Source organism: Mustela putorius, unplaced genomic scaffold, assembly GCF_011764305.1.
Source record: "Mustela putorius furo isolate JIRA1106 unplaced genomic scaffold, ASM1176430v1.1 tig00003909_pilon_pilon_pilon, whole genome shotgun sequence".
Classification (NCBI taxonomy): Eukaryota; Metazoa; Chordata; class Mammalia; order Carnivora; family Mustelidae; genus Mustela; species Mustela putorius.
Window position 1 is genome coordinate 33,808,425 of NW_025422057.1, and position 24,295 is coordinate 33,832,719.

Below are 24,295 nucleotides of genomic sequence, written 5' to 3' on the forward strand. Positions count from 1 at the left end.
TTGTTTTTAAAAATACCTTTGATGTGGTTAAAACTAAACCTCAAACCTACAACTAATTTGCTAATGAGGAATGTTATGAACCATGAAATATAAGCATACAGCTAACTGGAAGGCAACAGAAACCACTTTACTTGTATATTAGAAGCACGTATCATTTATGTCTCACAGTACTGTATTTTACAATTACATTACTTTTAAATTAAAATGCAATTTCAAATATTGGTGCTGGGTCAATTAGAAAACCATATGGAACAAAATGAATCTTGAACCTTCACTCCACACCATGCACAAAAACCAATTCCAGATGGACTCTAAACCTAAATATGAATGTTAAAAAAATAAAACTTTTAGAAGAAAACATAGAAAAATATCTTTATAATTTCAGGAACAGGCAAAGACTTCTTAAACAGGACATTAACAAGAACTAACCATAAAGGGATAAGGCGGATTTATTAGAAGCATGAGCTTCTGTTCATCAAATGACACAACTAAGAGTAAACAGACAAGCCACAGAGCAGGAGAAGATATTTGCAATACATATATTTGACAAAGGATTCACATTCAGAACATACAAAGAACCTCTATAAATCAGTAAGAAGTAGGCAATAGAAAAAAATGGTAAAACAACAACAACAACAAAACCCCACAAAAACCCTGCACAGTTTATTCACAAAAGAGGATATTCAAATGGACAATAACATATGAAATGGGATTCTATTTTTTTTTAATTTTATTTATTTATTTGACAGACAGAGATCACAGTTAGGTAGAGAGACAGGCATAGAGAGAAAGGGGGAAGCAGCCTCCCGACCGAGTAAAGAGCCCGATGCGAGGACCCTAGGACCATGACCCGAGCTGAAGGCAAAGGCCTAACCCACTGAGCCACCCAGGTGCCCCAGGGATTCAATTTGTAAGTCAAATAAAAAAGTGCAGATTAAAACCACAATATAAAACTATTGTATACCCACTGGAAGGGCTAAAAAGGAAGAGACAGATAATACCATGAGATGACAAGGATGTAGAGCAACAAGAATTCTACATGGCTGGCTGAAGTATAAACTTGTACTCTCCTTGTGGAAAACTGCTTCATAGTATCTATTATAACTGATCATGTGCATACCCCCTGACTTAGCAATTCCACTCCTAGGTAGACACCTAAATAGAAGGGTGTGCATATGTTCACCAAAAGACATGCAAACAAATGTTCGTGTTAGCACAATTTGTAACAGTAAAATTGGAATAAACTCATATGTCTTATCAATAGGATGTATAAAATATGGTATATTTGTATAATGCAGACTATACAGCAAAGGGAATGAAGGAACCACAACTATGTGTAACAACATGGATAAATTACACAAACATATTGAGCTAAAGAAGGTAGAACCTTCTTCATAAAAATTAATACGAATGGGGTGCCTGAATGGCTCAGTCAGTAAGCATCTGCCTTGGGCTCAAGTCATGATCCCACCATCCTGGGATCGAGCCCCACATCGGGCTCCCTGATCAGCAGGAGCCCTGCTTCTGCCTCTCCCACTCCCCCTTCTTGTGTTCCCTCTCTCGCTGTTCCGCTCTGTCAAATAAATAAGTAAAATCTTTAAAAAAAAATTAATACCACATGATTTCATGTATACAAAGTTTAAAATCTGGCTGAATTTATCTGTGGTATTAGAGGTTGTGACAGTGGTTATCTTTTGAGAGGGAGAAGGGTAATGGCTGAAAGAACAGTAAGGGGTAGGATCTCTTTTGAGGTACTTACTGGTCAAGTTTTCTTTCTTGATTTGGGTATTACAGAGATGAATTCATGCTATGAAAACCAGCAACCGTACAGCTAAGAATTGCCTGAATGTATGTTATACTTCAACAAAGCACCTATTTGAAAAGTGCTATAAGATGCAAATATATTTTGCACAATTCAAATTCTCTACACATAGTTCAGAGGAATGATCATTCCTCTTTCCCCTAGTTTGTCCAAAATCAAATACTTGAAAACAAGATCTGGGGCACCTGGCTGGCTCAGTCGGTAGAACATGTGACTCTTGATCTCAAGGTCATGAGTTTAAGCCCCACATGGGCATAATGCCTACTTAAAAAAAAAAAAAAAAAGAAAGGAAGGAAGGAAGGAAAGGAAGAAAGGATGGAAGAAAGAAAGAAAAAAAGAATAAGATCTAATCCTAGATGAGGAAAGGAATATTATGAGGTCATTTTCATGGCACAGGATTGTAACAGGAAGAAAAAAAATAGTATACCTGACTCAAATCTAGGCTAATAGGAACCACATATTTCATTTTCCTCTAAGGCTTCAGACTATATATTTCCAGAGTTTCTTTCTTTCTTTCTTTCTTTTTTTTTTTTAAGATTTTATTTATTTATTTGACAGAGAGAGATCACAAGCAGGCAGAGGCAGGCAGAGAGAGTGGGGCAAGCAGTCTCCCTGCTGAGCAGAGAGCCCGATGTGGAGGCTCAATCCTAGGACCCTGAGCCACCCAGGCATCCCTATTCCCAGGTTTTTAAAAGGCTCTTCTCCTATGACAAGGTATCTGATCCATCACTAGAATTGGAATTCTGTGCTCTGTAATTGTGTCTAAATCACCATGTACTACTCAAGGCACAGTCTTAATAGCCCCCAAACAAAGTGTCTAACCTAAATATCACCCTTAAACAAAGGCAGTCTAAGAATTCCCAGCAAATTGTTGGTTTATTTGGAGGTTAACTAAAACTACCAGATCTTTTTCATATTGTAAGTCAGATTTCCTACATCTTATATTTTTTTAATTAAATTAAAAAATATTAAATACAGGGGGTACCTGCATGGCTCAGTTGGAAGAGCATGTAACTCCTGAGTCTGAGCCCCATGTTGGGTGTAGAAATTACTCACAAAAAAAGGTTAAAAAATTAAATATAACATTTAATATTTTCCTTGCTAAACTAACTTTGTTGGCTTTCACTTATCACTAACAGCATGTTGATTCTATAGGCAATTCTCTTAGCTTTGTCATTTATACATATAATTCACATTTCTTCTAGGTATTTATTATCCAAATCATTATTTTCAAAGTATGCTGATTCCAGACTATATAAGATAGACATCTAGAAGGTGATGCCAGAGTCTTGAAGCATTTCCCAAAGTATGTTTCATGTAATATATCCCAGAATGAGTGAGGGATCATCACATAATCGTGATGAGTTTGGGAAATGCTAGATCACCAAAGAATTTCTCAGTCCTTGCAATTCTAATGCACATGGTTTAAGTCTCTAAGAGGGAATTAGAGTATAAAGTGTTTCCCAAACCTGTCTGACTTAGAAAAAACTTTAAAGAAAACTTTTCTCATCTTGAGAAATGACTGTTCCTGGAAAGACACTTTGAGAAATACTGCTCTGGGGTGATAATGATACAACAGCCAACTTCTGTGGGCAAAGGGTTTTTTATTCTCTTTTTTAAAGATCTGGCTGAATTTATCTGTGGTATTAGAGGTTGTGACAGTGGTTATCTTTTGAGAGGGAGAAGGGTAATGGCTGAAAGAACAGTAAGGGGTAGGATCTCTTTTGAGGTACTTACTGGTACTCCTTGCCCAATGTGGGGCTTGAACTCATGACTCTGATATCAAGACTTACATGCTCTACCAACTCAGCCAGTCAGGTGCCCCAAGAGACTGTTTTATAGCCTCAAATCCATATAACTGCATTATGATCCAATCTACCTAAACTTCTTGATATTGCCAAAAGATTATCAAGGTATTGTCAAATGTAGCAACAATACATCTTACCAGTCTAACTTATCACAAAGTGAAACAGAATGAGGTAAAGAGGCTTTAGTATTAGGATTAGCAAACTAAGGATGTTCAACCTACTGTGAGAATTATGTTCAGTAAGAAGCTATAAAGGTAAGATATATTTTTTAAGGTTTCCCATAAAATTGGCTTTATCTTAAAAATTTTGGTGATTAAAACTAATCTTCAGTTATACAAAAACTAAAATTTGGTTATATGGGACATCTCATTTTCTAGTGCTATTTAGTGAAATATTTCTGTGTATTAAGAATGAGTTATATGGGTGCCTGGGTGGCTCAGGTGGTTAAGCATCTGTCTTCAGCTCAGGTCATGATCCAGGGGTCCTGGGATTAAGCCCCATATCAGGCTCCCTGCTCAGTGGGGAGCCTGCTTCTCCCTCTCCCTCCCCCGACCTGTGTTCTAATAAATAAGCAAAATCTTAAAAAAAAAAAAAAAAAGAAAAGAAAAGAAAAAGAAAAAAGAAATGAGTTATAGGGGCACCAGGCTGGCATGTGACTCTTGATCTTGGGGTCATGAGTTCAAGCCCCATGTTGGGTGTAAGCTTACTTTAAAAAAATGAGTTACAAAAAATTATCACTCAATTCTGTATACTGTATAAAGAGTATTAAAATAAAAATAGTTTGATATATTTATGATTTTCATAACTTGTCAAAAGAATTTTACATATTTATCTGAAATCCATTTGAAAGATTACATTTAACAAAATAGTCTTTGTAAAAGAAAATAGACACATATAAGTATAACACGGTCCTTCTTTCAGGGAATTAATTTCAGAACTAGGGGTAAGAGGGTGATAGGGTATACTTATAAAAAAAGCTTACACATACAAATCATATTAAAACAGCACACTTAAAATTCAGACAGTATATTCATATGAGGCAGTACCAGCACCACTAGTCCTCTGCATTGTCTATGCGGTAGTAGACCTTACAATGTTGTTGAGATAACTGGCTTCCATTAGCAAGCATGTGATTGGCAGGATGATAAAGTCTTTTTCACTAACAGGTCAGCTATTTCCTTTTCTTTAAAAGAGGGCAATTCTGATGATCCATCTTTTAGCTACAGTCTCTCATTGAATCCCAATTCTCTTGCCTTCAGCTTTGATATGGTTCTAACTTTCCTCTTGTATCAGCTCATACTTGTCATCAACTCCTCTATTCAGAACAGCAAATATCAGGAGTTTGACCTCAGGGCAAAGTCCGGGTGGGCAGGTAAAATTTGACCACTGGACCTACTTCCTAATCTTTCATACCCAGCAATTCATGAAGCAGTATCAAATTCAAACTAAAAAACAGAAGCATGACCCCTTATAAGTACTATGAAAAGGGCTCTTTTGCCTTTCTAAGTATACTTGAAAAGAACTGTCAGCCACCCTATTAAGACAGAAATGGATCACAGACTAGGAAAAAAAGAGGGAAAAGTGCAGAAACCCAACTGAAATGTAAATAAAAAAGTGTTAGCACTCTCTTTATGTTTGGTGATACAGTACTTGATATAAAAATATTAAAATAATAGTCTATGAAAGGTCTTTATGAAGTCAGGAACATTAAAACACTACTGAAACTTGAAAGGCATCTTTAAATAACACTGACATCTGATACAAAAAACTTCTATCACCACATATGAGACTTTAAAGACTAATTTTATTTTCAATCAATTCCCATACTTGGCATTTAACCACTTAACTGTTTATAAACTAATTTGAGAAACAAATGTATGTGAAAATAATTATCTTTGTCAAGTTATTAAATCCAAGCCTCTAAAATCATAAAAATCAAGTATATCTCAGTGGTCTAGCAGCTAAAAACAAGAATTAGTTGCAACTTCTTGTTTCAGAATGCCAAGTGTACAAAAATAGAGTCTGATTAAATTTTAACAATATTTAGGAAAAATTATTTTAAGCCTCTCTTTCAAACTAGAATAATTAATATATTAAAAATTAGCTCATTAAAATTTATCCATTAGTAACCTGTACTGAATACTAAATATCAAACTTTAAAACTGTGTTTTTTATTAAATAGGTATTTCTACATAAATCTTTAAGAGTTTTACATGTGTCAGAATAGATTTTAGAATTCTAAATGTTTCTAACAGATTTTTTTGTATTCACTTAAAAGTTTCTTTAAAAAATTATGCCAATGAGGAAAAGCCAACCAAGACTTAATGCCTGTAAGAGCACATACTGAAGAGGAAAAGCCAACCAAAACTTAATGCCTGTAAGAGCACATACTAAAAAGTAAATTCAACCAAAAAGACTTGAGATATTTACTAATATTTGTTGGTGTGCCTTAATAACAGTTCCTAGTGAGGAAATGCTTTACATATGCTTGTAAAGAGGCATTTTTTGGTGTCAAATGATGATTGTCTTTGAAGGAAGAAAGTACTTGCGATCAGTTTTAATTGCATTGAGCCAACCATCTATTTAAACAAACAAATCAAAGAACAGAATCTTTACCCACAGTTTCAAATGTGGTTCTATTCACAATCCTACAATGTGATCACAAACTATTTAAAACCATATAAATTCACACAATTTATATAAAACATAATAAATTTCAAGTTTTCTGTGAAGAGATTATTTATATATAATAGAATACGAATAAGAAAATGAACAGAATACGAAAAGAAAAGGAATAAGAAAAAATATGGGGGAGATGGAAAAAGGGTAGGAAGTTTTTCAAAGACTAGTAAAATGATAAAAAAAGATTTAAAAATTATCCTAATATCCTATTATGTATAATAGGAGATACCCTCAAATTACATACACTTTGGTTTAGAGAACGTACTCATGCTCTTATAACAGGGAAATCTACCCCAGTCAGTGGCTATAACCCAACAGAGAAATGAACATACAACTAAGCTTATTTCCAGTCTGCTAAAGAACTCTATTTGCTGTATTAGATAATCTTTTTTCAGGGCAGTAAGATTGCAACAGAGAGAAATCCTAAAGCAAATAGATCTACCTTCTATAAAAAGAATATCTTTGGGTAAACTGGAATAAAAGTTCAGAGTCCACCTTCTAAATTTTTACTATCTTCTCCAACTTAGTAATGGTAATCATTCTCAGATCTAGGTCATCCATAACATTGTTTCTGGTTTGGCATAATACATGAGCACTGATTTCAAACAGAAATAAATATTAATATATCTTATATGTTCAGTGCTTTACAAATAAAAAACTGGGAAGTAGGACTACTTTTTTGTTTCCTTCTAAACCTGACTTGAAGATATACCATTTATATCCACATGACTCACTGTCCTGTAAGTATTCCTGCAGAGTTCATGGGAGTTTTGTATCTTTAGAAGAGTTTTAAGCTCCCCAAGAACAAAACTCTCTTTTACATTACTTTTGTGTCTATTTCAACTATATCAGCCCTCTCTAAATAATCAGTACATAGTAGTTCATACATATTTATAGAACACTGGTTTGGAATTAAAGCAAAAACAGCTGTATTCTCAAACACTTACTAAAATCAGAACTCCTTCATTACTCAAACCGGGCCTGCCACAAACATCACTGTGGTGGTCTATTTATTTACATCAATGGTGAAGCCCAATCTTAGTCATCTCTACCCCAAAGGGGATGGGACCATTAATAGACTGATATCACAATGGCTTTGCTGTTGCTGTTGTTGTTTTAAGCTTTTATTTTTAAGTAATCTCTACACACCCAAAGTGGGGCTTGAACTCACAACCTGGAAATCAAGAGTCAAATGTTCCACAGAATGAATCAGCCAGGTACTCCCACATTGGCTTTGTTCTAATTCCATTTCCATTTGGTTCTTCTTGCCAAGGGCAGTAGCCACCTTGTTGTCAAGTCTAAATCCCTGAGCCCTCTACCTTGGATCTTCCCCTCCTCCATACCCTTGTACCTCCCAGCTCTATTAAGCTCCTTAATCCTAGAATTAAGAGAGAAAAAGGAGGAGGATGAAAGAGGCAGAATACGAATAAGAAAAAAACATGGGGGAGATGGAAAAAGGGTAGGAAGTTTTTCAAAGACTAGTAAAATGATAAAAAAAGATTTTTAAATTATCCTATTTGTTACTCTACTTAGAGTTACATGACCAGAAAAGAATTATGTAAATTTATAATTACCTTTCTAAAAGTAGTTTTGGGGGCACTTGGGTGGCTCAGTCAGTTTAGCATCTGTCTTTGGCTCAGGTCATGATCCCAGGATCCTGAGATGGAGCCCTGCATCGAGCTCCCTAAGCTCATCGGAGAGCATGCTTCTCCCTCTCCCACTCCCCCTACTTCTGTTCCCTCTCTCACAGTCTCTCTCTGTCAAATAAATAAATAAAATCTTTAAAAAATAATTATTATTTTTTAAAAAGTAATTTTGTCCTTTTTTGTGGAAGCATTCAGAAAATTTTTAAAGATTTTATGTATTTATTTTACATAGAGAGAGAGAGTACACAAGCACACAAGCAGGGAGAATGGCAGACAGAGGGAGAGGGAGAAGCAAGATCCCTTCTGAGCAAGGAGCCCAATGTGGGGCTCAATCCCAGGACCCTGGGATCATGACCTGATCTGAAGGCAGACCTCCACCCAACTGAGCCACCAAAGAGCCCCCAGAAAATTTACTGAAAAAAAGCATTCTTTACCACAGTTTTAAGCAAGAGGCTACTTTCTAGGTTCTAATAATTTACATTTAACTTGAGTCCTGAAACTATTTATACCACCAATTTTCATAATAGGACCATGAAATCATTAAGAAATAACTCAAACTTCAAGTGTCATTAAACCAAAGTATGAAGTTATTTAGGCATGAGCTTAGCAGGTAATGAATAAGTTAAATATTCACCAATAAAATTGTTCCATGACATTGAAACACCAAATAGATATACCAGTTCAGAGAGAAGGGCCAAACATATAGTTATAAAAGAAGCACTTCCACAAAGAAAGATTGTTTCAAGGTGAACAAGCATTCCCATAGCATTAAAAAAAAAAGGCAACGGTAGAAAGCAAAAATAATGAGATCTACATTATTATATCTTACTTGTCTGAGGTCAATGAATGCTAGCTGCAGGGTATCCCCTTGGAATCCTGGCACAGGCTCAGAGCTGGCAAACACTATTAAAAAAAAAAAAACAACACCACAAGAATAAAAACAAGATTGCAAAATATACAAGGATTTAACCACTAAATTAATTTCTACTCATTACAAATGTATTGTAATATTTACATGTAACCATTTCAAATGAAGACTATTTATGACCTTCAATTTTCACTACTGAGAATGTTCTCCACACCCATTACCACAAGTATTTTAATAATTTTAAACTTCTAATCTACCATTTAATCACTGTAATCCTTAATTACAATAAATTTAGAATGGTTATCCCACATAAAGTTCAAGAGTAGTAGTATACTTCAATCAAGAAAAGTTTTCTGACTCTATTTAGCCTTAGGTGAATGATTATAGAAGCATTTTGAAACTATACCAATTCCATGGCTGTCAACATATTTCAAAATTTCTCCTTTTTTACAGAACATGCTTATAAAAATCCTACCTCTAGCTAAAAGCAATAATGGCCAGACACATAAAAAGTCAGTTTTACATGCAGACAACGGGTAAAGTGTTCTAAGTAGCAATGTGAGGATGGTGCAGGAATGTCTGTTCATGTCTTCTAGTAATTTTTTTTCCCCATAAAGGAATCTCACCTCTTTAAAAACTAAAGAAATATTTAAGACAAGGTTGAAAAATATTTCAAAAGATTTTTTTCTTTTCTTTACTTTTTTAAAAGATTATTTATTTTAGAGAGAGGGGAAGGGGCAGAGGAAGAGGGAGAGAGAAACTCTAAGCAAACTCCATGCTAAGCACAAAGCTGGACTCGGGGATGGATCTCACAACCGGGAGCTCACAACCTGAGTGGAAAGGAAGAGTCAGAGGCTTAACCAACTGTGCCACACCAGGTGCCCCTCGAAAGACTTTTTCCTATGATTTTCTTGTACTTAAAAATTTATAATACTAGTAACATAGCTTGTTTAGTTAAGTTGAAGGATGATTCCAATAGGAATTATTTTGAAGACAAAAGACTTTTGAGTCGTAAAAAGGACCTATCACTCTATATGAGAACACCTCTATACGAGGTATAGAGCATTCTATGTTCTCCCTCAAAACATTACAGATTTTCCATTTATAAATTTATCTAAGCCAGTATTTTAAAAGCCATTTAAATTTGCACCCTATATATACAGCTCTCAGAATAACAAAAATAACTCTTAGTTTAGTGCATTATGTGTGAAATATTGACTAGAAAGGCTCAGAATAATATATTTAATTTTAAATATATGAAAGTCTAGCATAGCTTAATTTAGCTGGTATTTTTAGGAAATGAAGATGTCAAAAGTTTTTGTTATTGTTTTAAAGTTTTATTTATTTATTTGACAGAGAGAGATCACAAGTAGGCACAGAGAGAGAGAGAGAGGAGGAAGCAGGCTCCCTGCTGAGCAGAGAGCCTGATGCGGGACTCCATCCCCAGGACCCTGAGATCGATCATGACCTGAGCTGAAGGCAGAGGCTTAACCCACTGAGCCAACTAGGCACCCAAAGTTTTTCTTGTTTTAATATAATGTTAATTTTTTAAACTTAAGCATTTTTTATGGAATTTTAAACTGTGACATAATACTTCCTTTTTAAAAAACTTTTTTTGAGTATTCTAAATATTATTTAAATGTTTCTTAATTCTCTGGATTACTGTTAAGAATGCTTTTAATTCCATACAATAAATTCTGAGGACTGCCATGTTATTAACGTCCCCCTTTAAATAGAATTCTATGCTGGGGCGCCTGGGTGGCTCAGTGGATTAAGCCACTGCCTTCAGCTCAGGTCATGATCTCAGGGTCCTGGGATCGAGTCCCGCATCAGGCTCTCTGCTCAGCAGGGAGCCTGCTTAGGGCCCCTCTCTCTGCCTGCCTCTCTGTCTGTCAAACAAATAATAAATAAAATCTTAAAAAAAAAAAAAAAGAATGCTATGCTGTTTGAGTTCTTATGTCTAGCTCTTATAATTTTTTTCTCTCTTGCAGTTTTAACATAAATTCTTACTCTCTGTTCTCATTCATCTTATTAATATGCTGCCTTTAATAGTTTTTTTTAAAAATTATTTACTTATTTATTTGACAGAGAGAGACACAGTGAGAGAGGGAATACAAGCCAGGGGAGAAGCAGGCTTCCTGCTGAGCAGGGAACCCAATGCGGGGCTCAATCCCAGGACCCAACATCATGCTGCGAGCTGAAGGTAGACTCTTAACAACTGGGCCACCCAGGTGCCCCTGCCTTTAATAGTCCTGAGCTGGTCAGTCAGCTAATTGACTATTAGAATTGTGTCTAAAATAAGAGCAAATACAGCCTGAGCAAGGGACTCTTCCACAAATAAGATGAATGGATTCTATATATGCTTTTGAGTATATGTGCTTTTCAAGTTGGAATAACCTTTCTATTAGTCAGAGGTACACCATTTTTTCCCCTTTATTTCTTCATTCTCTGCTATGTACTACGTACATAGTTATGGTCATGAGATATATGACCACATGCACTTTTCTCAGGCCCTCTTTTCCAGAAAACTAAGTTTATTGAGCAAATCTAGCCTGCTTTTCATTAGTTAGTATAATTCACTCACATCATTATCTTTTCATACAATGAAAAGTGGCATTCTTTCATACTGTGGTGACCCCATCATGTCCCATGGTTAGGGTTAGAGTGACCCCCTAACCATGTCCCAAATAACTGAGTTGTCTTTCTCTAGTACCAACAGGTCTTAATTAAAAAATAATAAGCAAAACTACAATTACCTATTAAAAGTAAAGGTATTTTTTAATTTAAAAAGTAGTTTTCTTAACATTACCTAGCATGCTGGCTTTCTTGGCCCCAGTCTCAGGCTACTGTTCCCAAGCAACAGTTAACTATGAATCCCTAGTGGTCTCTAATCAAGACTGTAAATGTTGGCTCAGCTTCTACCACCTCAACATATACATATACATATACATACACAGAAAATAAATACTTCCAGGGTGCCTGGGTGGCTCAGTGGGTTGGGCCTCTGCCTTCAGCCCAGGTCATGATCTCAGGGTCCTGGGACTGAGCCCCGCATCGGGCTCTCTGCTCAGTGGGGAGCCTGCTTCCCTCTCTCTCTCTGCCTGCCTCTCTGCCTACTTGTGATCTCTCTCTGTGTGTCAAATAAATAAATACATAAATAAAATCTTAAAAAAAAAAGAAAAGAAATACTTCCTCTAACACAGGGAGACTTACTTTATATATCAGGCATAAAAAACAAGTTCAATTTTGATTACATTTAGAATCATTATCTACTTTATCTCCCAGAATTTTTCTGCACTGAAAATAATCTGTTGTTTTCTTTTCTCGTAGCTCCTGTTTAAGGCACTATAGTTTAAGCTCCATTACTTGGCATTAAGCCAGAGTTTCGTGTCGAAATTATAATAGTCCCACAAATTTATATACCACTTTATAGTTTACAAAGCAGTTTCTCACACACCACCTACTTTGATCATCACAATTTATTTTAGTAACAGGACATGCAGACAATGGAGCATAAAATCTTAGCAGCTGAAAGAGACACTCCCTTTGAAAAACCTCCACCAGGGGCACCTGGGTGGCTCAGTGGGTTAAGCCACTGCCTTTGGCTCAGGTCATGGTCTCAGGGTCCTGGGATCGAGTCCTGCATCGGGCTCTCTGCTCGGCAGGGAGCCCACTTCCTTCTCTCTCTCTCTGCCTGCCTCTCCATCTACTTGTGATTTCTCTCTGTCAAATAAATAAATAAAATCTTAAAAAAAAAAAACCAAAAAAACAAAAAACCTCCACCAGACCCCTGAAGGCTTGGCATGAAAATCCCTTAGTCCTTCATTTTACAAATTAGGAAAAGTAAAAGTAAAATGACTTGCCCAGGATCACATAGCTAATTCAGGTCTCCTAGCATTCAATCCACTGATCCAGAATCTGCATTAGTATTTACCTTTCACCTTTTATCCTATCTCTCACAAGAAACTAACCAATATGGAAGTGCAACTCTCTAGTTCATAGCACTTTGGGCTTTTTCTGTCTTTAAACCCAAAATTCCGCCAATCCTGTTGTTTCTATCTTCTGAAATATCTTCAGCCTGAATCTGTCTCTATCTTGGTTCAAGCTATTCTCATTTCTTGTTTGGATGCTAACACACACTCCTATCTGGTCTCCCTGCTACCTTTCCATCCACTACTCCTAGGGTGATTTATCTAAGGTATCACTGTAATTTGTGCCACATCATAGTTCAACGTCTTTCACTGGTTCCCCATCATCTTCATGATAAAGCAAGACAAATAAGGTCTCTCTATCTCTCTAGTCTCATCTCTTACCCCTTCCCTAGAGGCACCTTAAACTCTTTCCATGCCAAACTACCTGCACTTCCTTGCATACACCACAGTCTCTTTGCACAGTATCTGTGATCCTTCTGCCTGGGGCAGCCTTTCTCCGCTTCTTTTCTATCAGATAACTCTTACTCATCCTTCCATTCAATCATCACTTTCAGAGGAAGATTTCCATTATCTTGTATACTGGTTTAGTCTTCCTCTGTGTTCTCACTACAATTTCCTGTGCACAGGCTAACTACATCACCCATTTTGCTATCTTATAATTGTTTACCTGTCTGGGTCTTCCCACCTGACCATGAACTCCCTGAGGGTAGAGAATATATTTCCATTTCTACATCCCTATAACCTAGCACAATGCCTGACATATAATGAGTAGTCAACAAAAGCTTCTTAAACGAATTAAGGAAATAAACAAATGAACAGATAAATTCTAAAGGAATGCTATCGAGTCCTGGTAATTGATATATAATATAACTTGCTGATTAGATCATGAATGGAGCTGTCCAAAAGAACTTAATGTAATAATGGAAATGTTCTCTATCTGCACTGAATTTTTAAGTTAAATTTAATAGCCACATGTGGCTAATGCACTGTAAAGCTGTAACATTCTGTGTATATATATTGCATTTATTTCAAAATAGTTGAGGATGGCTGAGAATATCCTTAATGTTTTTATCAATTAAAACTAAATTGTGAGTTCTTCCACTAAACAAGAAGCTGTGAGAAGTAGAGATCACATCTTTTTATCTTTATATAATCCATGTCTGGTGTATAGGAAATATTCAGTAAATGTGTTGAACGAATGAATAGTAATACATATAACTCATTTCTATTAATATTGTCTAATGGTCCCAATAATTCTGGAGCTAGATTTCAACCTTTGAAGTTTTAAATAACTGAATACTAATGTTTGGGATCCCTGTAAGTATGCCCTCAGATTCTCTTTTGGCTCTTCCAGATCCTTATTTTATATATGATTTATCATAGTTAGGAGTTTCTATGTTTTTTTTCCCTTAGGTCATCTTTTTTTTTTTTTTTAAGATTTTATTTATTTATTGGAGACAGCAAGAGCGCATATGAGCAGTGAAGGGTGGGCAGAGGGAGAGGGAGAAACAGATTCTCTGCTGAGCGGGGAGCCTGACTCTGGGCTTTCTCCCATAACCCTGAGATTAAGACCTAAGCTGAAGGCAGACACTTAACTGACTGAGTCACCCAGGCACCCCTCTTAGGTCATCTTTTTATTATTTTTATTTAATAATGCCTACTTTCCTGTTAGGATATCTGTGTCTGGGTCATTTAGCCATGCCATGAAGGATATGAAGGATATTTTTAAAAAACATACATTGATCTTGGTCTTCCCATAAGATATTTAAAAATAATTTCCAGGAGGAAAAAGTAGTTTCCAGGCTTTCTAAAGTTTCTTTAAAAAAAATATTTTATTTTTAAATAATCTCTACACCCACCATGGGGCTCAACCTTACAACCCAGAGTTGAAGAGTTGCATGCTCTACTGACTGAGCCAGCCAGGTGCCCCTAAAGTTAGTTGTTAAATAAAGTTATTCTAAATCTTTGGGTTTTTTTTTCTCTTAATGATCCATTTTTTTTAACCACTTCTGTTTTGAAAACAGTATGATTTCATGACATACTTATTTCCTCGTATTTTCTGCTAGAATATGGAACCTTATAATAATCAATAACCCAAAGTTTAAAAATATCCTTAAAGAAAGGCTAGAAATGGAGATCTGACCTTACTGAGAAGGTCATTTATAACAACAGAATAAAACTTTGCTGTATCAGCCTAACTGGGAAGGAGACAAGTCTGAATTAATTTAGAAGAAACTAAAAGTGAAAAATAATACATGCTATGTAAATTGTGATTATAATGACAAAAATGTCTTTCAAATTGGCCATCTCTGAAATTTTAAGAGAATAAAGAATATCTGTAGGCAAAAACACGAGTTATTTGTATATATAACAAAAAAATTTCATTCTTCGGATCACATATAGATGTATAGGGTTTGGTATGGGGGGGTACAAAAACTGCTAAGAACTCAGGCTATGAGGGAAGTCTCAGTCAACTGAACATCTGACACTTGATTTGGGCTCTGGTCATGATCTCAGGTTCTGGGATCCAGACCAGGATCAAGAGTTCCTGCTCAGTGGGGAGCCTGTTTCAGGATACTTTCTCCCTCTGCCGCTTTGGGCTCATGCTCTCTCTAAAATAAATAAATCTTTTTTTTTTTTAAAAGATTCCATTTATTTATTAGACAGAGAGAGACCATAAGTAGGCAGAGAGGCAGGCAGAGAGAGACGGAGAAGCAGACTCCCTGCTGAGCAGAGAGCCCGATGTGGGGCTCGATTCCAGGACCCTGGGATCATGACCTGAGCTGAAGGCAGAGGCTCAACCCACTGAGCCACGCAGGCGCCCCTAAAATAAATAAATCTTAAAAAAAAAATGCCGTCAGGCTGTAAGTATTTATTCTGGCATAAAAATAATCTTCCCTGAAATTAAATGCAGAAGGTATGAGTCCTTAAACAATCTTGTCCTAGGCAGATAGTTATTTTTACTGTAAGGCAGAGAATGTGCATTATTTGGAAAACATCAACAAGGATATTCAGAACTGTCCAGGATAGAGGGAAGGGGAAGATTCTAAGAGCAAACAGACCAAAAGACTGACAAATGATTGAGAGAAAGCGTGAGGAGGCTAGGCTCGTCTCAAGACTGTGTGTGGATGACAAGGCAGGGGCATTATAAAATGGAATAATTTTGTAACTAAATAAATGATTGAAAATGAATACTAGTAGTCTGCATATTGAAGAGGTTCCTTATAATTCTATTTCTTGCCAGATCTGAAGATTTAAAGTAGCTATTCAGATTTTGGCTAGGCAAAGAAGGTATCCTGTGTGGACTGGCTCTGTCATTAGAAGGAATGACTAAGAGCACCATCTAGTGGTTTTTCTGGTGGTGAAGAATTCATGACTGGGAGTCCGGGGTCTTAAAAGTTCTTGATTCTCAGACTTTTATTGTTACAAGTGGTTGGCAGCAATGGGATGCAAGCCTCTAAGACCAAATGACCCTCTGTAGTCATCACCTCACATTTATATAAAGTCATATCTACTCATCTCTTTTTCTTGGAATATGGGCAAAGTAGGCTCAATCTGATACCATAAGTGCTATTAAAACCAGGACCAATTCAGTGAGGCAAATAGTGTAATAGTATCCAGTGTACTCTAAAATGAGACACTGAAATATTGTTCTATGGCATATATCCACATGACTTCCCCTGAATCCTTTTATTTGGAAATATAGGTCTTTTCTCAAGGTTAAAATAAGAGGCCTTGAGGTCAAAGCCATTAACACACATGCACATGCTCGTGCACACACACACACACACACACACAATCTATAAAAAGCCTCATCTATTTTTTTTAAGTAGGCTAAGCCTTTATCCAAAATGAAAAAGACCAAGGCCTTTATATCTAGAGATTCACTTATTCCTCAATAACTTACCATTGAAACAGAGACCAGTTCAACCTGGAGCTTTTCTAATATCTATGGATTTAAGATGTTAAACTCTTAAGAGTGGATAACCTCATTTGGATATTTTTACAGAATGTATGAAAAAGGACATTCTAGATCTATTTTGGGGTATTTCAACTCTTTCTGATTGCCTGATGCTTTGGAAATATTCTGTATTTTGTTAGTGATGTAAAGGATTTCTGAGATACCTTTATAAAAACCTTAGAATACCTTTTGATATTTTCTTCTATGCATTTGCCTTTATAAGGAATCTATACTGGGCTCCAATATATAATAGGTGTTTAATAAGGATAAAACAAAAGCACACATACAGATTTAGAACATCTGCTTCACACCAAGTGTGCCAAATGCTCTTCCAACTAAGAAGCACTTTCTCTTGAAGTTATACAAAGTCTAATATAGGATCAAAGGTTCTGTGCAGCTTTCAGGGTGGCTACCTTTGAAATTCCAAATGGATGCCTTCCTGACTTCTCCAATCAGGTAGCTCTAGCAGCACTGTGATTATATGGTCAAGTTAATCAAAAGTATCCACTTCATCATGCATAGACTCTATCTTGTATCTTCTATACAACTTTTTATCTAAATTAGATTAACTTCTTATACTTTCTCATAGTATTCTATACTTTTATAGAACTTAACAATTTACAGTCATATTTACTAGTGCAATTATTTAATGATTGTCTCCCCAGGGCTTACACCCCAAGACTTTTGTTTTGTTTACCACTATGTTGCCTAAATACCAAACATATAGTAGATAAGAAGGAATTAATGAATGTATGGTTCCAAAGCCCCACTTTTGTTTTCCTTAAATTTTATTGCCTCCCAATCTTAAACTAGAATGCATCTTGGAAATTATCAATTCCATATCCCATATTTTATAGAAAAAATTGATGCCTCTTAATTGTTGAATGGTTTCAAAGCCACTTGCCCAAAATGCAGGCAGAGCCAGCACTGGAACCATGGTCTCAACTTCCTGACATATGTTCAGACCTCTGTAAGACTGATTTGAAAGAATTTTTTTAAAAGTTTACATAAGGAGGCACCTGGCTGGTTCAGTCAGTAGAGTGTGTGTTTCTTTTCTTTCTTTCTTCCCTTTTTTTTTTTTAAGATTTTATTTATTTGACAGACAGAGATCACAAGTAGGCAGAGAGGCAGGCAGAGAGAGAGGAAGAAGTAGGCTCCCTGCCGAGCACAGAGTCCGATGCGGGGCTCGATCCTAGGACCCTGGAATCATGACCTGAGCCGAAGACAGAGGATCTAACCCACTGAAGCCACTCAGGCGCCCCTGTGAAGAATTTTTATAAATGATCTGTTATCTGTATCAAGATCCTAAATGGTCTTGAGTTAAAGTATGGTGTATCAGTTGGCCTTAACTTTCTGACAACAAAGGCAGAGTTCTAAGAGAGACAGATGTAAATTATAGAGACTTCCTGATTAATTTGTTCATTTTTCAACAAGTATGCTGTGAACACAGCATTCTATAAGGTGCTGTAATTATAAATTCTATGTTGGATTTAATTATCTATCCTGGATGTTAAATCTCTTCTCTCTTTGCCCCCTTTCTCCATCCTCCATCTCCTTCTCCCTCTTCTCACCTGCCCCCAATCCCGAAATCATGAGATGCATTCTCTCTCTTTCACTGTGTGATTCTAACCATCTTTTTTTTTTTTTAAGATTTTATTTATTTATTTATTTGACAGAGAGAAATCACAAGTAGACGGCGAGGCAGGCAGAGAGAGAGGGAAGCAGGCTCCCTGCTGAGCAGAGAGCCCGATGCGGGACTCGATCCCAGGACCCTGAGATCATGACCTGAGCCGAAGGCAGCGGCTTAACCCACTGAGCCACCCAGGCGCCCTGATTCTAACCATCTTAATCATATCAAATTGTACCTTTACTTAATAATTCTTTGTATTTTCTCCTCCCAAATGTCTGCAATCCATCCTCTTCATTACAACTGTCCAAACTCAAGCTCTTTTTATCCTTCACAAAAAAGTTCCATAGTTTTTTACCAGGTTTGCCTACTGGCAGTATCTCATTTCAGTTCAGTTTCCACATGACACAGAATTAACTTTCCATGACAGATTTCATCATATCATAGTCCTTATTAAAAAGCTTCAGTGGCTCTCCATTGCTTATTAAATAAAGTCCAAGCATTCAGGCATCTAACTTTTTCCAGCCATATCTTGCAATGCTTTCATCATTCATCTTGTAGTCTAGACACCTAACAAAACTGTCTGAAGAGTCCCTTAGCATTCTCTCACCATAATGTTTTTGTCTATGCCATTCCCTCTGCTCAGAATGCCCTTCCCTGCTTTTGATGAAATCTTACCTATCCTTTAAGACCCAGCTTAAACTTCACTTCTGTTATAGTCAATCTTCTCCATCCTGTGGAATGAAGAATTGCTCCCTCTCCACTACAAGTAATATGTACTTATATAAAGAATTGCTATTTAAAAAGAGCCGTTATGTTCTATTATAGTTATTTACATGTCTGTCTCTTCCCAACCAGTCTATGAGATCTTTGAAGCTTGACTCATCTTGGATTTCCAGGTAATATACCAGGTAATAGATTCTCATTGGATATTTGAATAAATGAATCTTCCTATGAATCAGTTGACTTTACATGGGAAAAAAGTCAGTTGCAGACTGAAATTTTAGCTCAAGCCAATTTAACTCACAAGTATGTGTGTTACAAGGAATATTAGCAAAAATTGCTTAAAAAAAAATAAAGGATCACACTAATGTATCAGTGCTAATTCTTTCACCACCAGAAAAATAAAACAAAAACTAAAAGCACATGGTTGAATGATGACAGAAGTGAAATTACTTCCATCTTCCCATCTTCCCAACTTTTGTGAGATGCCCTTTTTGTTTCTGCCTGTAGACTGACAATCTGAGGCCAGGAAATATATGTATAATGTTTTCATAAAGTAATGAGGATGGAAAAATAAATATTCTGCTTTCTGATGAAACCCAATTAAAGGAAGATCTAACTTAGAATAAAGGCCATTCTTTTTTTTTTTTTTTTTTAAGATTTTGTTTACTTGAGAGACAGAGAGGGGAAGGGGAGCACAAACAGGGGGAAGGGCAAAGGGAGAGAGAGAAGCAGACTCCCCGCTGAGCAGGGAGCCTCACTTGGTGCTCAGTCCCATGACCCTGGGATCATGACCTGAGCCGAAGGCAGAAGCTTAACTGACCGAGACACCTAGGTGTCCCATATAAAGGCCATTCTTGGTGCTTATATTTCATGCCCACCTCCTATTGCTTAATTAAGCCTTTGCTGTAAGCCTTTCTTAACTTGCCCAGGATCTCTATGGTTCATGGTCTCTAATTCGTGATCCCTGCTACCTGACTTCCTTGGACTCTGGATCTCTTACTAGTACAACACAGACTAGTAAGATTTTATGTTAGTTTCAAAAACCAGTCACACTCTTTTAAGTAATGATCTCTGAGTCTCTTGAAGAGAAAATAATTATTATTAGTCAATATGGGTTTATGAAGAATCATAGTAGTATCATTTCCTCCTTTTAAAGAATAGACTGATTAATAAGAAAAATCCAATGGTCATTATTACCCCGATATGCCAGGAAGGCATCTGACAAACATTTTGAGCAAAACCATGAGTTAGATTCAATTAGGGAATTATTAACTGGCTGAAAAAAAACCCATAAAATCCTGAATAATGAATCTAAGCCAATATGAAGGGAAGGTCCATATAATGTAGTACTCAAACTTCATTGTGCATGAAAATCACCTAGGGGGTCTGATGACCAGAGTTCCCAATTCAGCAGATGGAACCCAACAATTCATATTTCTAACAAGTTCCCAGGGTCCTCATCCGGGGATCAGGTTTTGAGAACCACTGATGTACTGTATCTCATGATATAGATATAAGATTTTGTTCAACATTTTGCTAGTAACTTTGTCAAATATATAATAAGCATGATTACAAATCTGTAGAAGGCATTAAATTTTGATATAAAAAGACCTCAATAGGTTAGTTGTGAAACTAATCTTAAAATTCGATACAGATAACTTTAAAATCCCAAAACAAAATCCAACAAGTATAGGGTAAGAAAAACAGAACATAACAATCACAGTCACTCACACACACACACAAATATACAGATATACAAGTTTTAGAGAGCACAGCTTCAATGATTCCAGAGTATACTCTGGCAACCAAAAAAAGTAATATTAGTTTGGGCTTTAGTAATGAAATATAGACTGTGGATAATATATTTAACAGTCTAATGCAGATTATACTGGCTCCCCCCATACCTGGGTATCTCTGTAGTCAACTTTGGGTATCAGACATTAAACAGAAGGTAGTCAAACCAGTTTAATCAAAGAAGAGCTTCGGATCCAAAATCAAATCACATGAGAACAGTAAGAGGCATTGTTGATGTCTGGCCTTCAGAAGATTTGAAAGGATATAAGAGCAGTTTTCATATAACTGACTTGTGGATGAAGATTTGCTTTTTCTCTGTATGACCCTAAGCAGAACTGCCATATACAGACTGCATCAGACTGCTTGCTACATCCCAGTGTCCAGCTAAGGAGAGGAGAGGGGAGGGGAGCAAGGAAGGGCGGACATCTAGACCACATTTCACTTGATGAACTATGTGCCTTGGAGAGGGTTGAGTCCAGCTGGAAAAAAAGTAAACTTTTTCTAATTCATATAAAACAGACAACTCTGGAGGACTTTTTCCTTTTAACAGGAATACCATTTCTAATTTGCACAAAGGCACTGGTGACTGAAGCCAAGGTAGAACTAGCTCCATTAAAAGAAGTTTAGAGAAAGTAAATTAACCTCTCTGGAAGAAAGTGATAGAGTGATACATTATATGGAAACACAGCTTCTGAAGCATAGTTAATCCCCCAAATTGGATGTTCAAGGACTACTTGGACAACTATTTGGCAGGGTTATTTAGAAAGGATTTCGAGATAGAAGAGTATGTGTATGTTTATTACCAAGTAAGTGGTGAAACTCAATGGTCTTTTAGCTTTTAGGATTCCACATGTGAATTACCTATCTTCTCCATATCCCGGTTGATTTTTATGGTATCCAGATCCCTTCTCTTCACAAATTTATGATGCATTTTAGCTTTCCTCCTATCTAGCCAAATTACTCTTCTCCTTTCCCTGCCCCAGGATGTAGAAAGCATACATACATACTTCATTAATACTGAAAATAAACTTCATATTTTTAAAAACTGCTTTTTGGGGCTTGGCTGACTCAGTTGGTACAGCATGCAACTCTTGATCTCCAAGTTGTGGGTTAGATTCCCACACTGGGTGTAGCGATTATTTAAAAATAAAATCTTAAATTTAAAAAGGGGGGGGGGGGAATCTGCTTTCTTCCAGATTTTAAAAAATAAAAATACTTCTAAGGTAAGATGAAAACTTAATTATCTTAACATATTTATTAGAAAAAAAGCTAAGTTTCGTTTTTTTAAAAAAAGATTTTATTTATTTATTTGACAGAGATCACAAGTAGGCAGAGAGGCAGGCAGAGAAAGAGAGAGAGAGAGGAAGGGAAGCAGGCTCCCTGCTGAGCAGAGAGTCCGATGCGGGGCTCAATCCCAGGACCCTGAGACCATGACCTGAGCCGAAGGCAGAGGCTTAACCCACTGAGCCACCCAGGCACCCCACTAAGTTTCATTTTTAAGTGATTTATGTATCAGTCACTAAATTCATGAGTGGGGGTAGAAGGTTCTTTTGCACCAGAAAGAGAATGGGATAAACATGGAAAATGTAATGTTGGTTTATATTTGTTCAGTGAGTGCTGAATGTATGATGCTATATTAAATAGGTAATGGTTAAGTAACACATGGTAAGTATTAAGGAGCAGAGCCAACCACAGGCATAATCTTAAAGGAAGCTGAATTATCTTATGTGGGTTGTCTTTGAGTCCTAGTCTCTCCCCCTTCCCATATCTGTAGTGCCTGAACCTTGGCCCCCATCAGACTGGGGTCTACCCTTCTAGGAAATCTAAATTTCCTGAGTTTTTGCTCAGACTTAGGACCTTTCTTGGTCTCTTCCAAGAGAATAGTGCTTTTAAAAAAAAATCAGCAATTTAAAAGAAGCCTTCAGTATCTCCACCTGAAGAAGTCAACTAAAGGTAGAAACTATCCTACGGAAAGACAGAGGGGCAAAGATTTATGTATCCTTCTGTAAGTACAGCTAGACCAGTCTTTCTTTCATGGAGGCAGAAGAGAACAGAGAAAAGATCTAGATACCTAATGTTGCCTAGCCAAATAGTAATTTCCATTTTTGAACAAAAAAACATGAGAATGGGGTGCCTGGGTGGCTCAGTGGGTTAAGCCTCTGCCTTTGGCTCAGGTCATGATCTCAGGGCCCTGGGATTGAGCCCCACCTCCAGGCTCTCTGCTCAGCAGGGAGCCTGCTCCCCCACTCCCTCCCCCACCCCCCACCTGCCTCTCTGCCTACTTGTGATCTCTCTCTCTGTCAAATAAATAAATAAAATCTTAAAAAAAAAAAAAGCATGAGAAGACATACTCAAATGCCAATAAAGCGTTCAACCACTTAATTATTTTAAATACACTTTAAAGATGTAACAATACAAAATACTTCAAGTAATTTTTATGTTAGATGTTTGTTTACATATGTAAAGTCATACTGGAATGATCTTAAGATGACTTTTTACAGAACTTTCAGAATATCAGTTTCAAACTATTTGAGAATGGAATAACAATTATTTTGAGCTTAGAAACTTGTAGAAACAAAAATATTTCTTGATAAGTATTTAGAAAGCACAAAATAAATGCCATTTTATTTATTTATCTATTTATCTATCTATCTATTTATTTATTTATTTATTTTATTTGACAGAGAGAGAGATCACAAGCAGGCAGGGAGGCAGGCAGAGAGAGGAGGAAGCAGGCTCTCCACAGAGCAAAGAGCCCGATGCAGGGCTCGATCCCGGGACACTGGGATCATGACCTGAGCCGAAGGCAGGGGCTTTAACCCACTGAGCCACCCAGGTGCCCCAATAAATGCCATTTTAACTGACAGTTATGTTTTGAGAAAGATACATAATAAAGGTTTTCTTTTTCTTTTTTTACCAAACTAGCTAATAAAGGTTTTCTAACTAGAGAAAATAGAAATGCTTCTCTTTCCTAAGGAAAAACTTTCTTTTCCATTGTAAATACGCATTTCTCTTTTTTTGAAGGAAATAGGTAAGTTTTAAAAAAAAAACTTTGGACTGGGACGCCTGGGTGGCTCAGTTGGTTGGACGACTGCCTTCGGCTCAGGTCATGATCCTGGAGTCCCAGGATCGAGTCCCACATTGGGCTCCCAGCTCCATGGGGAGTCTGCTTCTCTCTCTGACCTTCTTCTCGTTCATGCTCTCTCTCACTGTCTCTCTCTCAAATAAATAAGTGAAATCTTAAAAAAAAAAAAAAAAAACTTTGGACTTATATTTTTATGCAGTAAGCAAGTGATCTTGATCAAACAGCTGACATAATTATTTTATTTACTATTAACTCTGTTTTTCCTTGCAGAATGCCTTATACACAGTGGGCAAATATTTGATGGTGAAAAAAATGTCACTCTTGTTTCAGTTGCAAGCTGGTTA

At 36.7% G+C, this 24,295-nt stretch overlaps 1 protein-coding gene across 4 annotated transcripts in view; it reads right to left on the reverse strand.

Moving 5' to 3' along the window:
• EXOC6 (exocyst complex component 6) overlaps positions 1–24,295 on the reverse strand; it is a 252,592-nt gene that overhangs the window by 37,825 nt on the left and 190,472 nt on the right. For all 4 annotated transcript variants that reach the window (XM_004749653.3, XM_004749654.3, XM_004749656.3 and 1 more), the window contains one exon: positions 8,788–8,861. In XM_004749653.3, the coding sequence (XP_004749710.1) occupies positions 8,788–8,861 (74 nt within the window). The remainder of the gene's footprint in view (positions 1–8,787; positions 8,862–24,295) is intronic.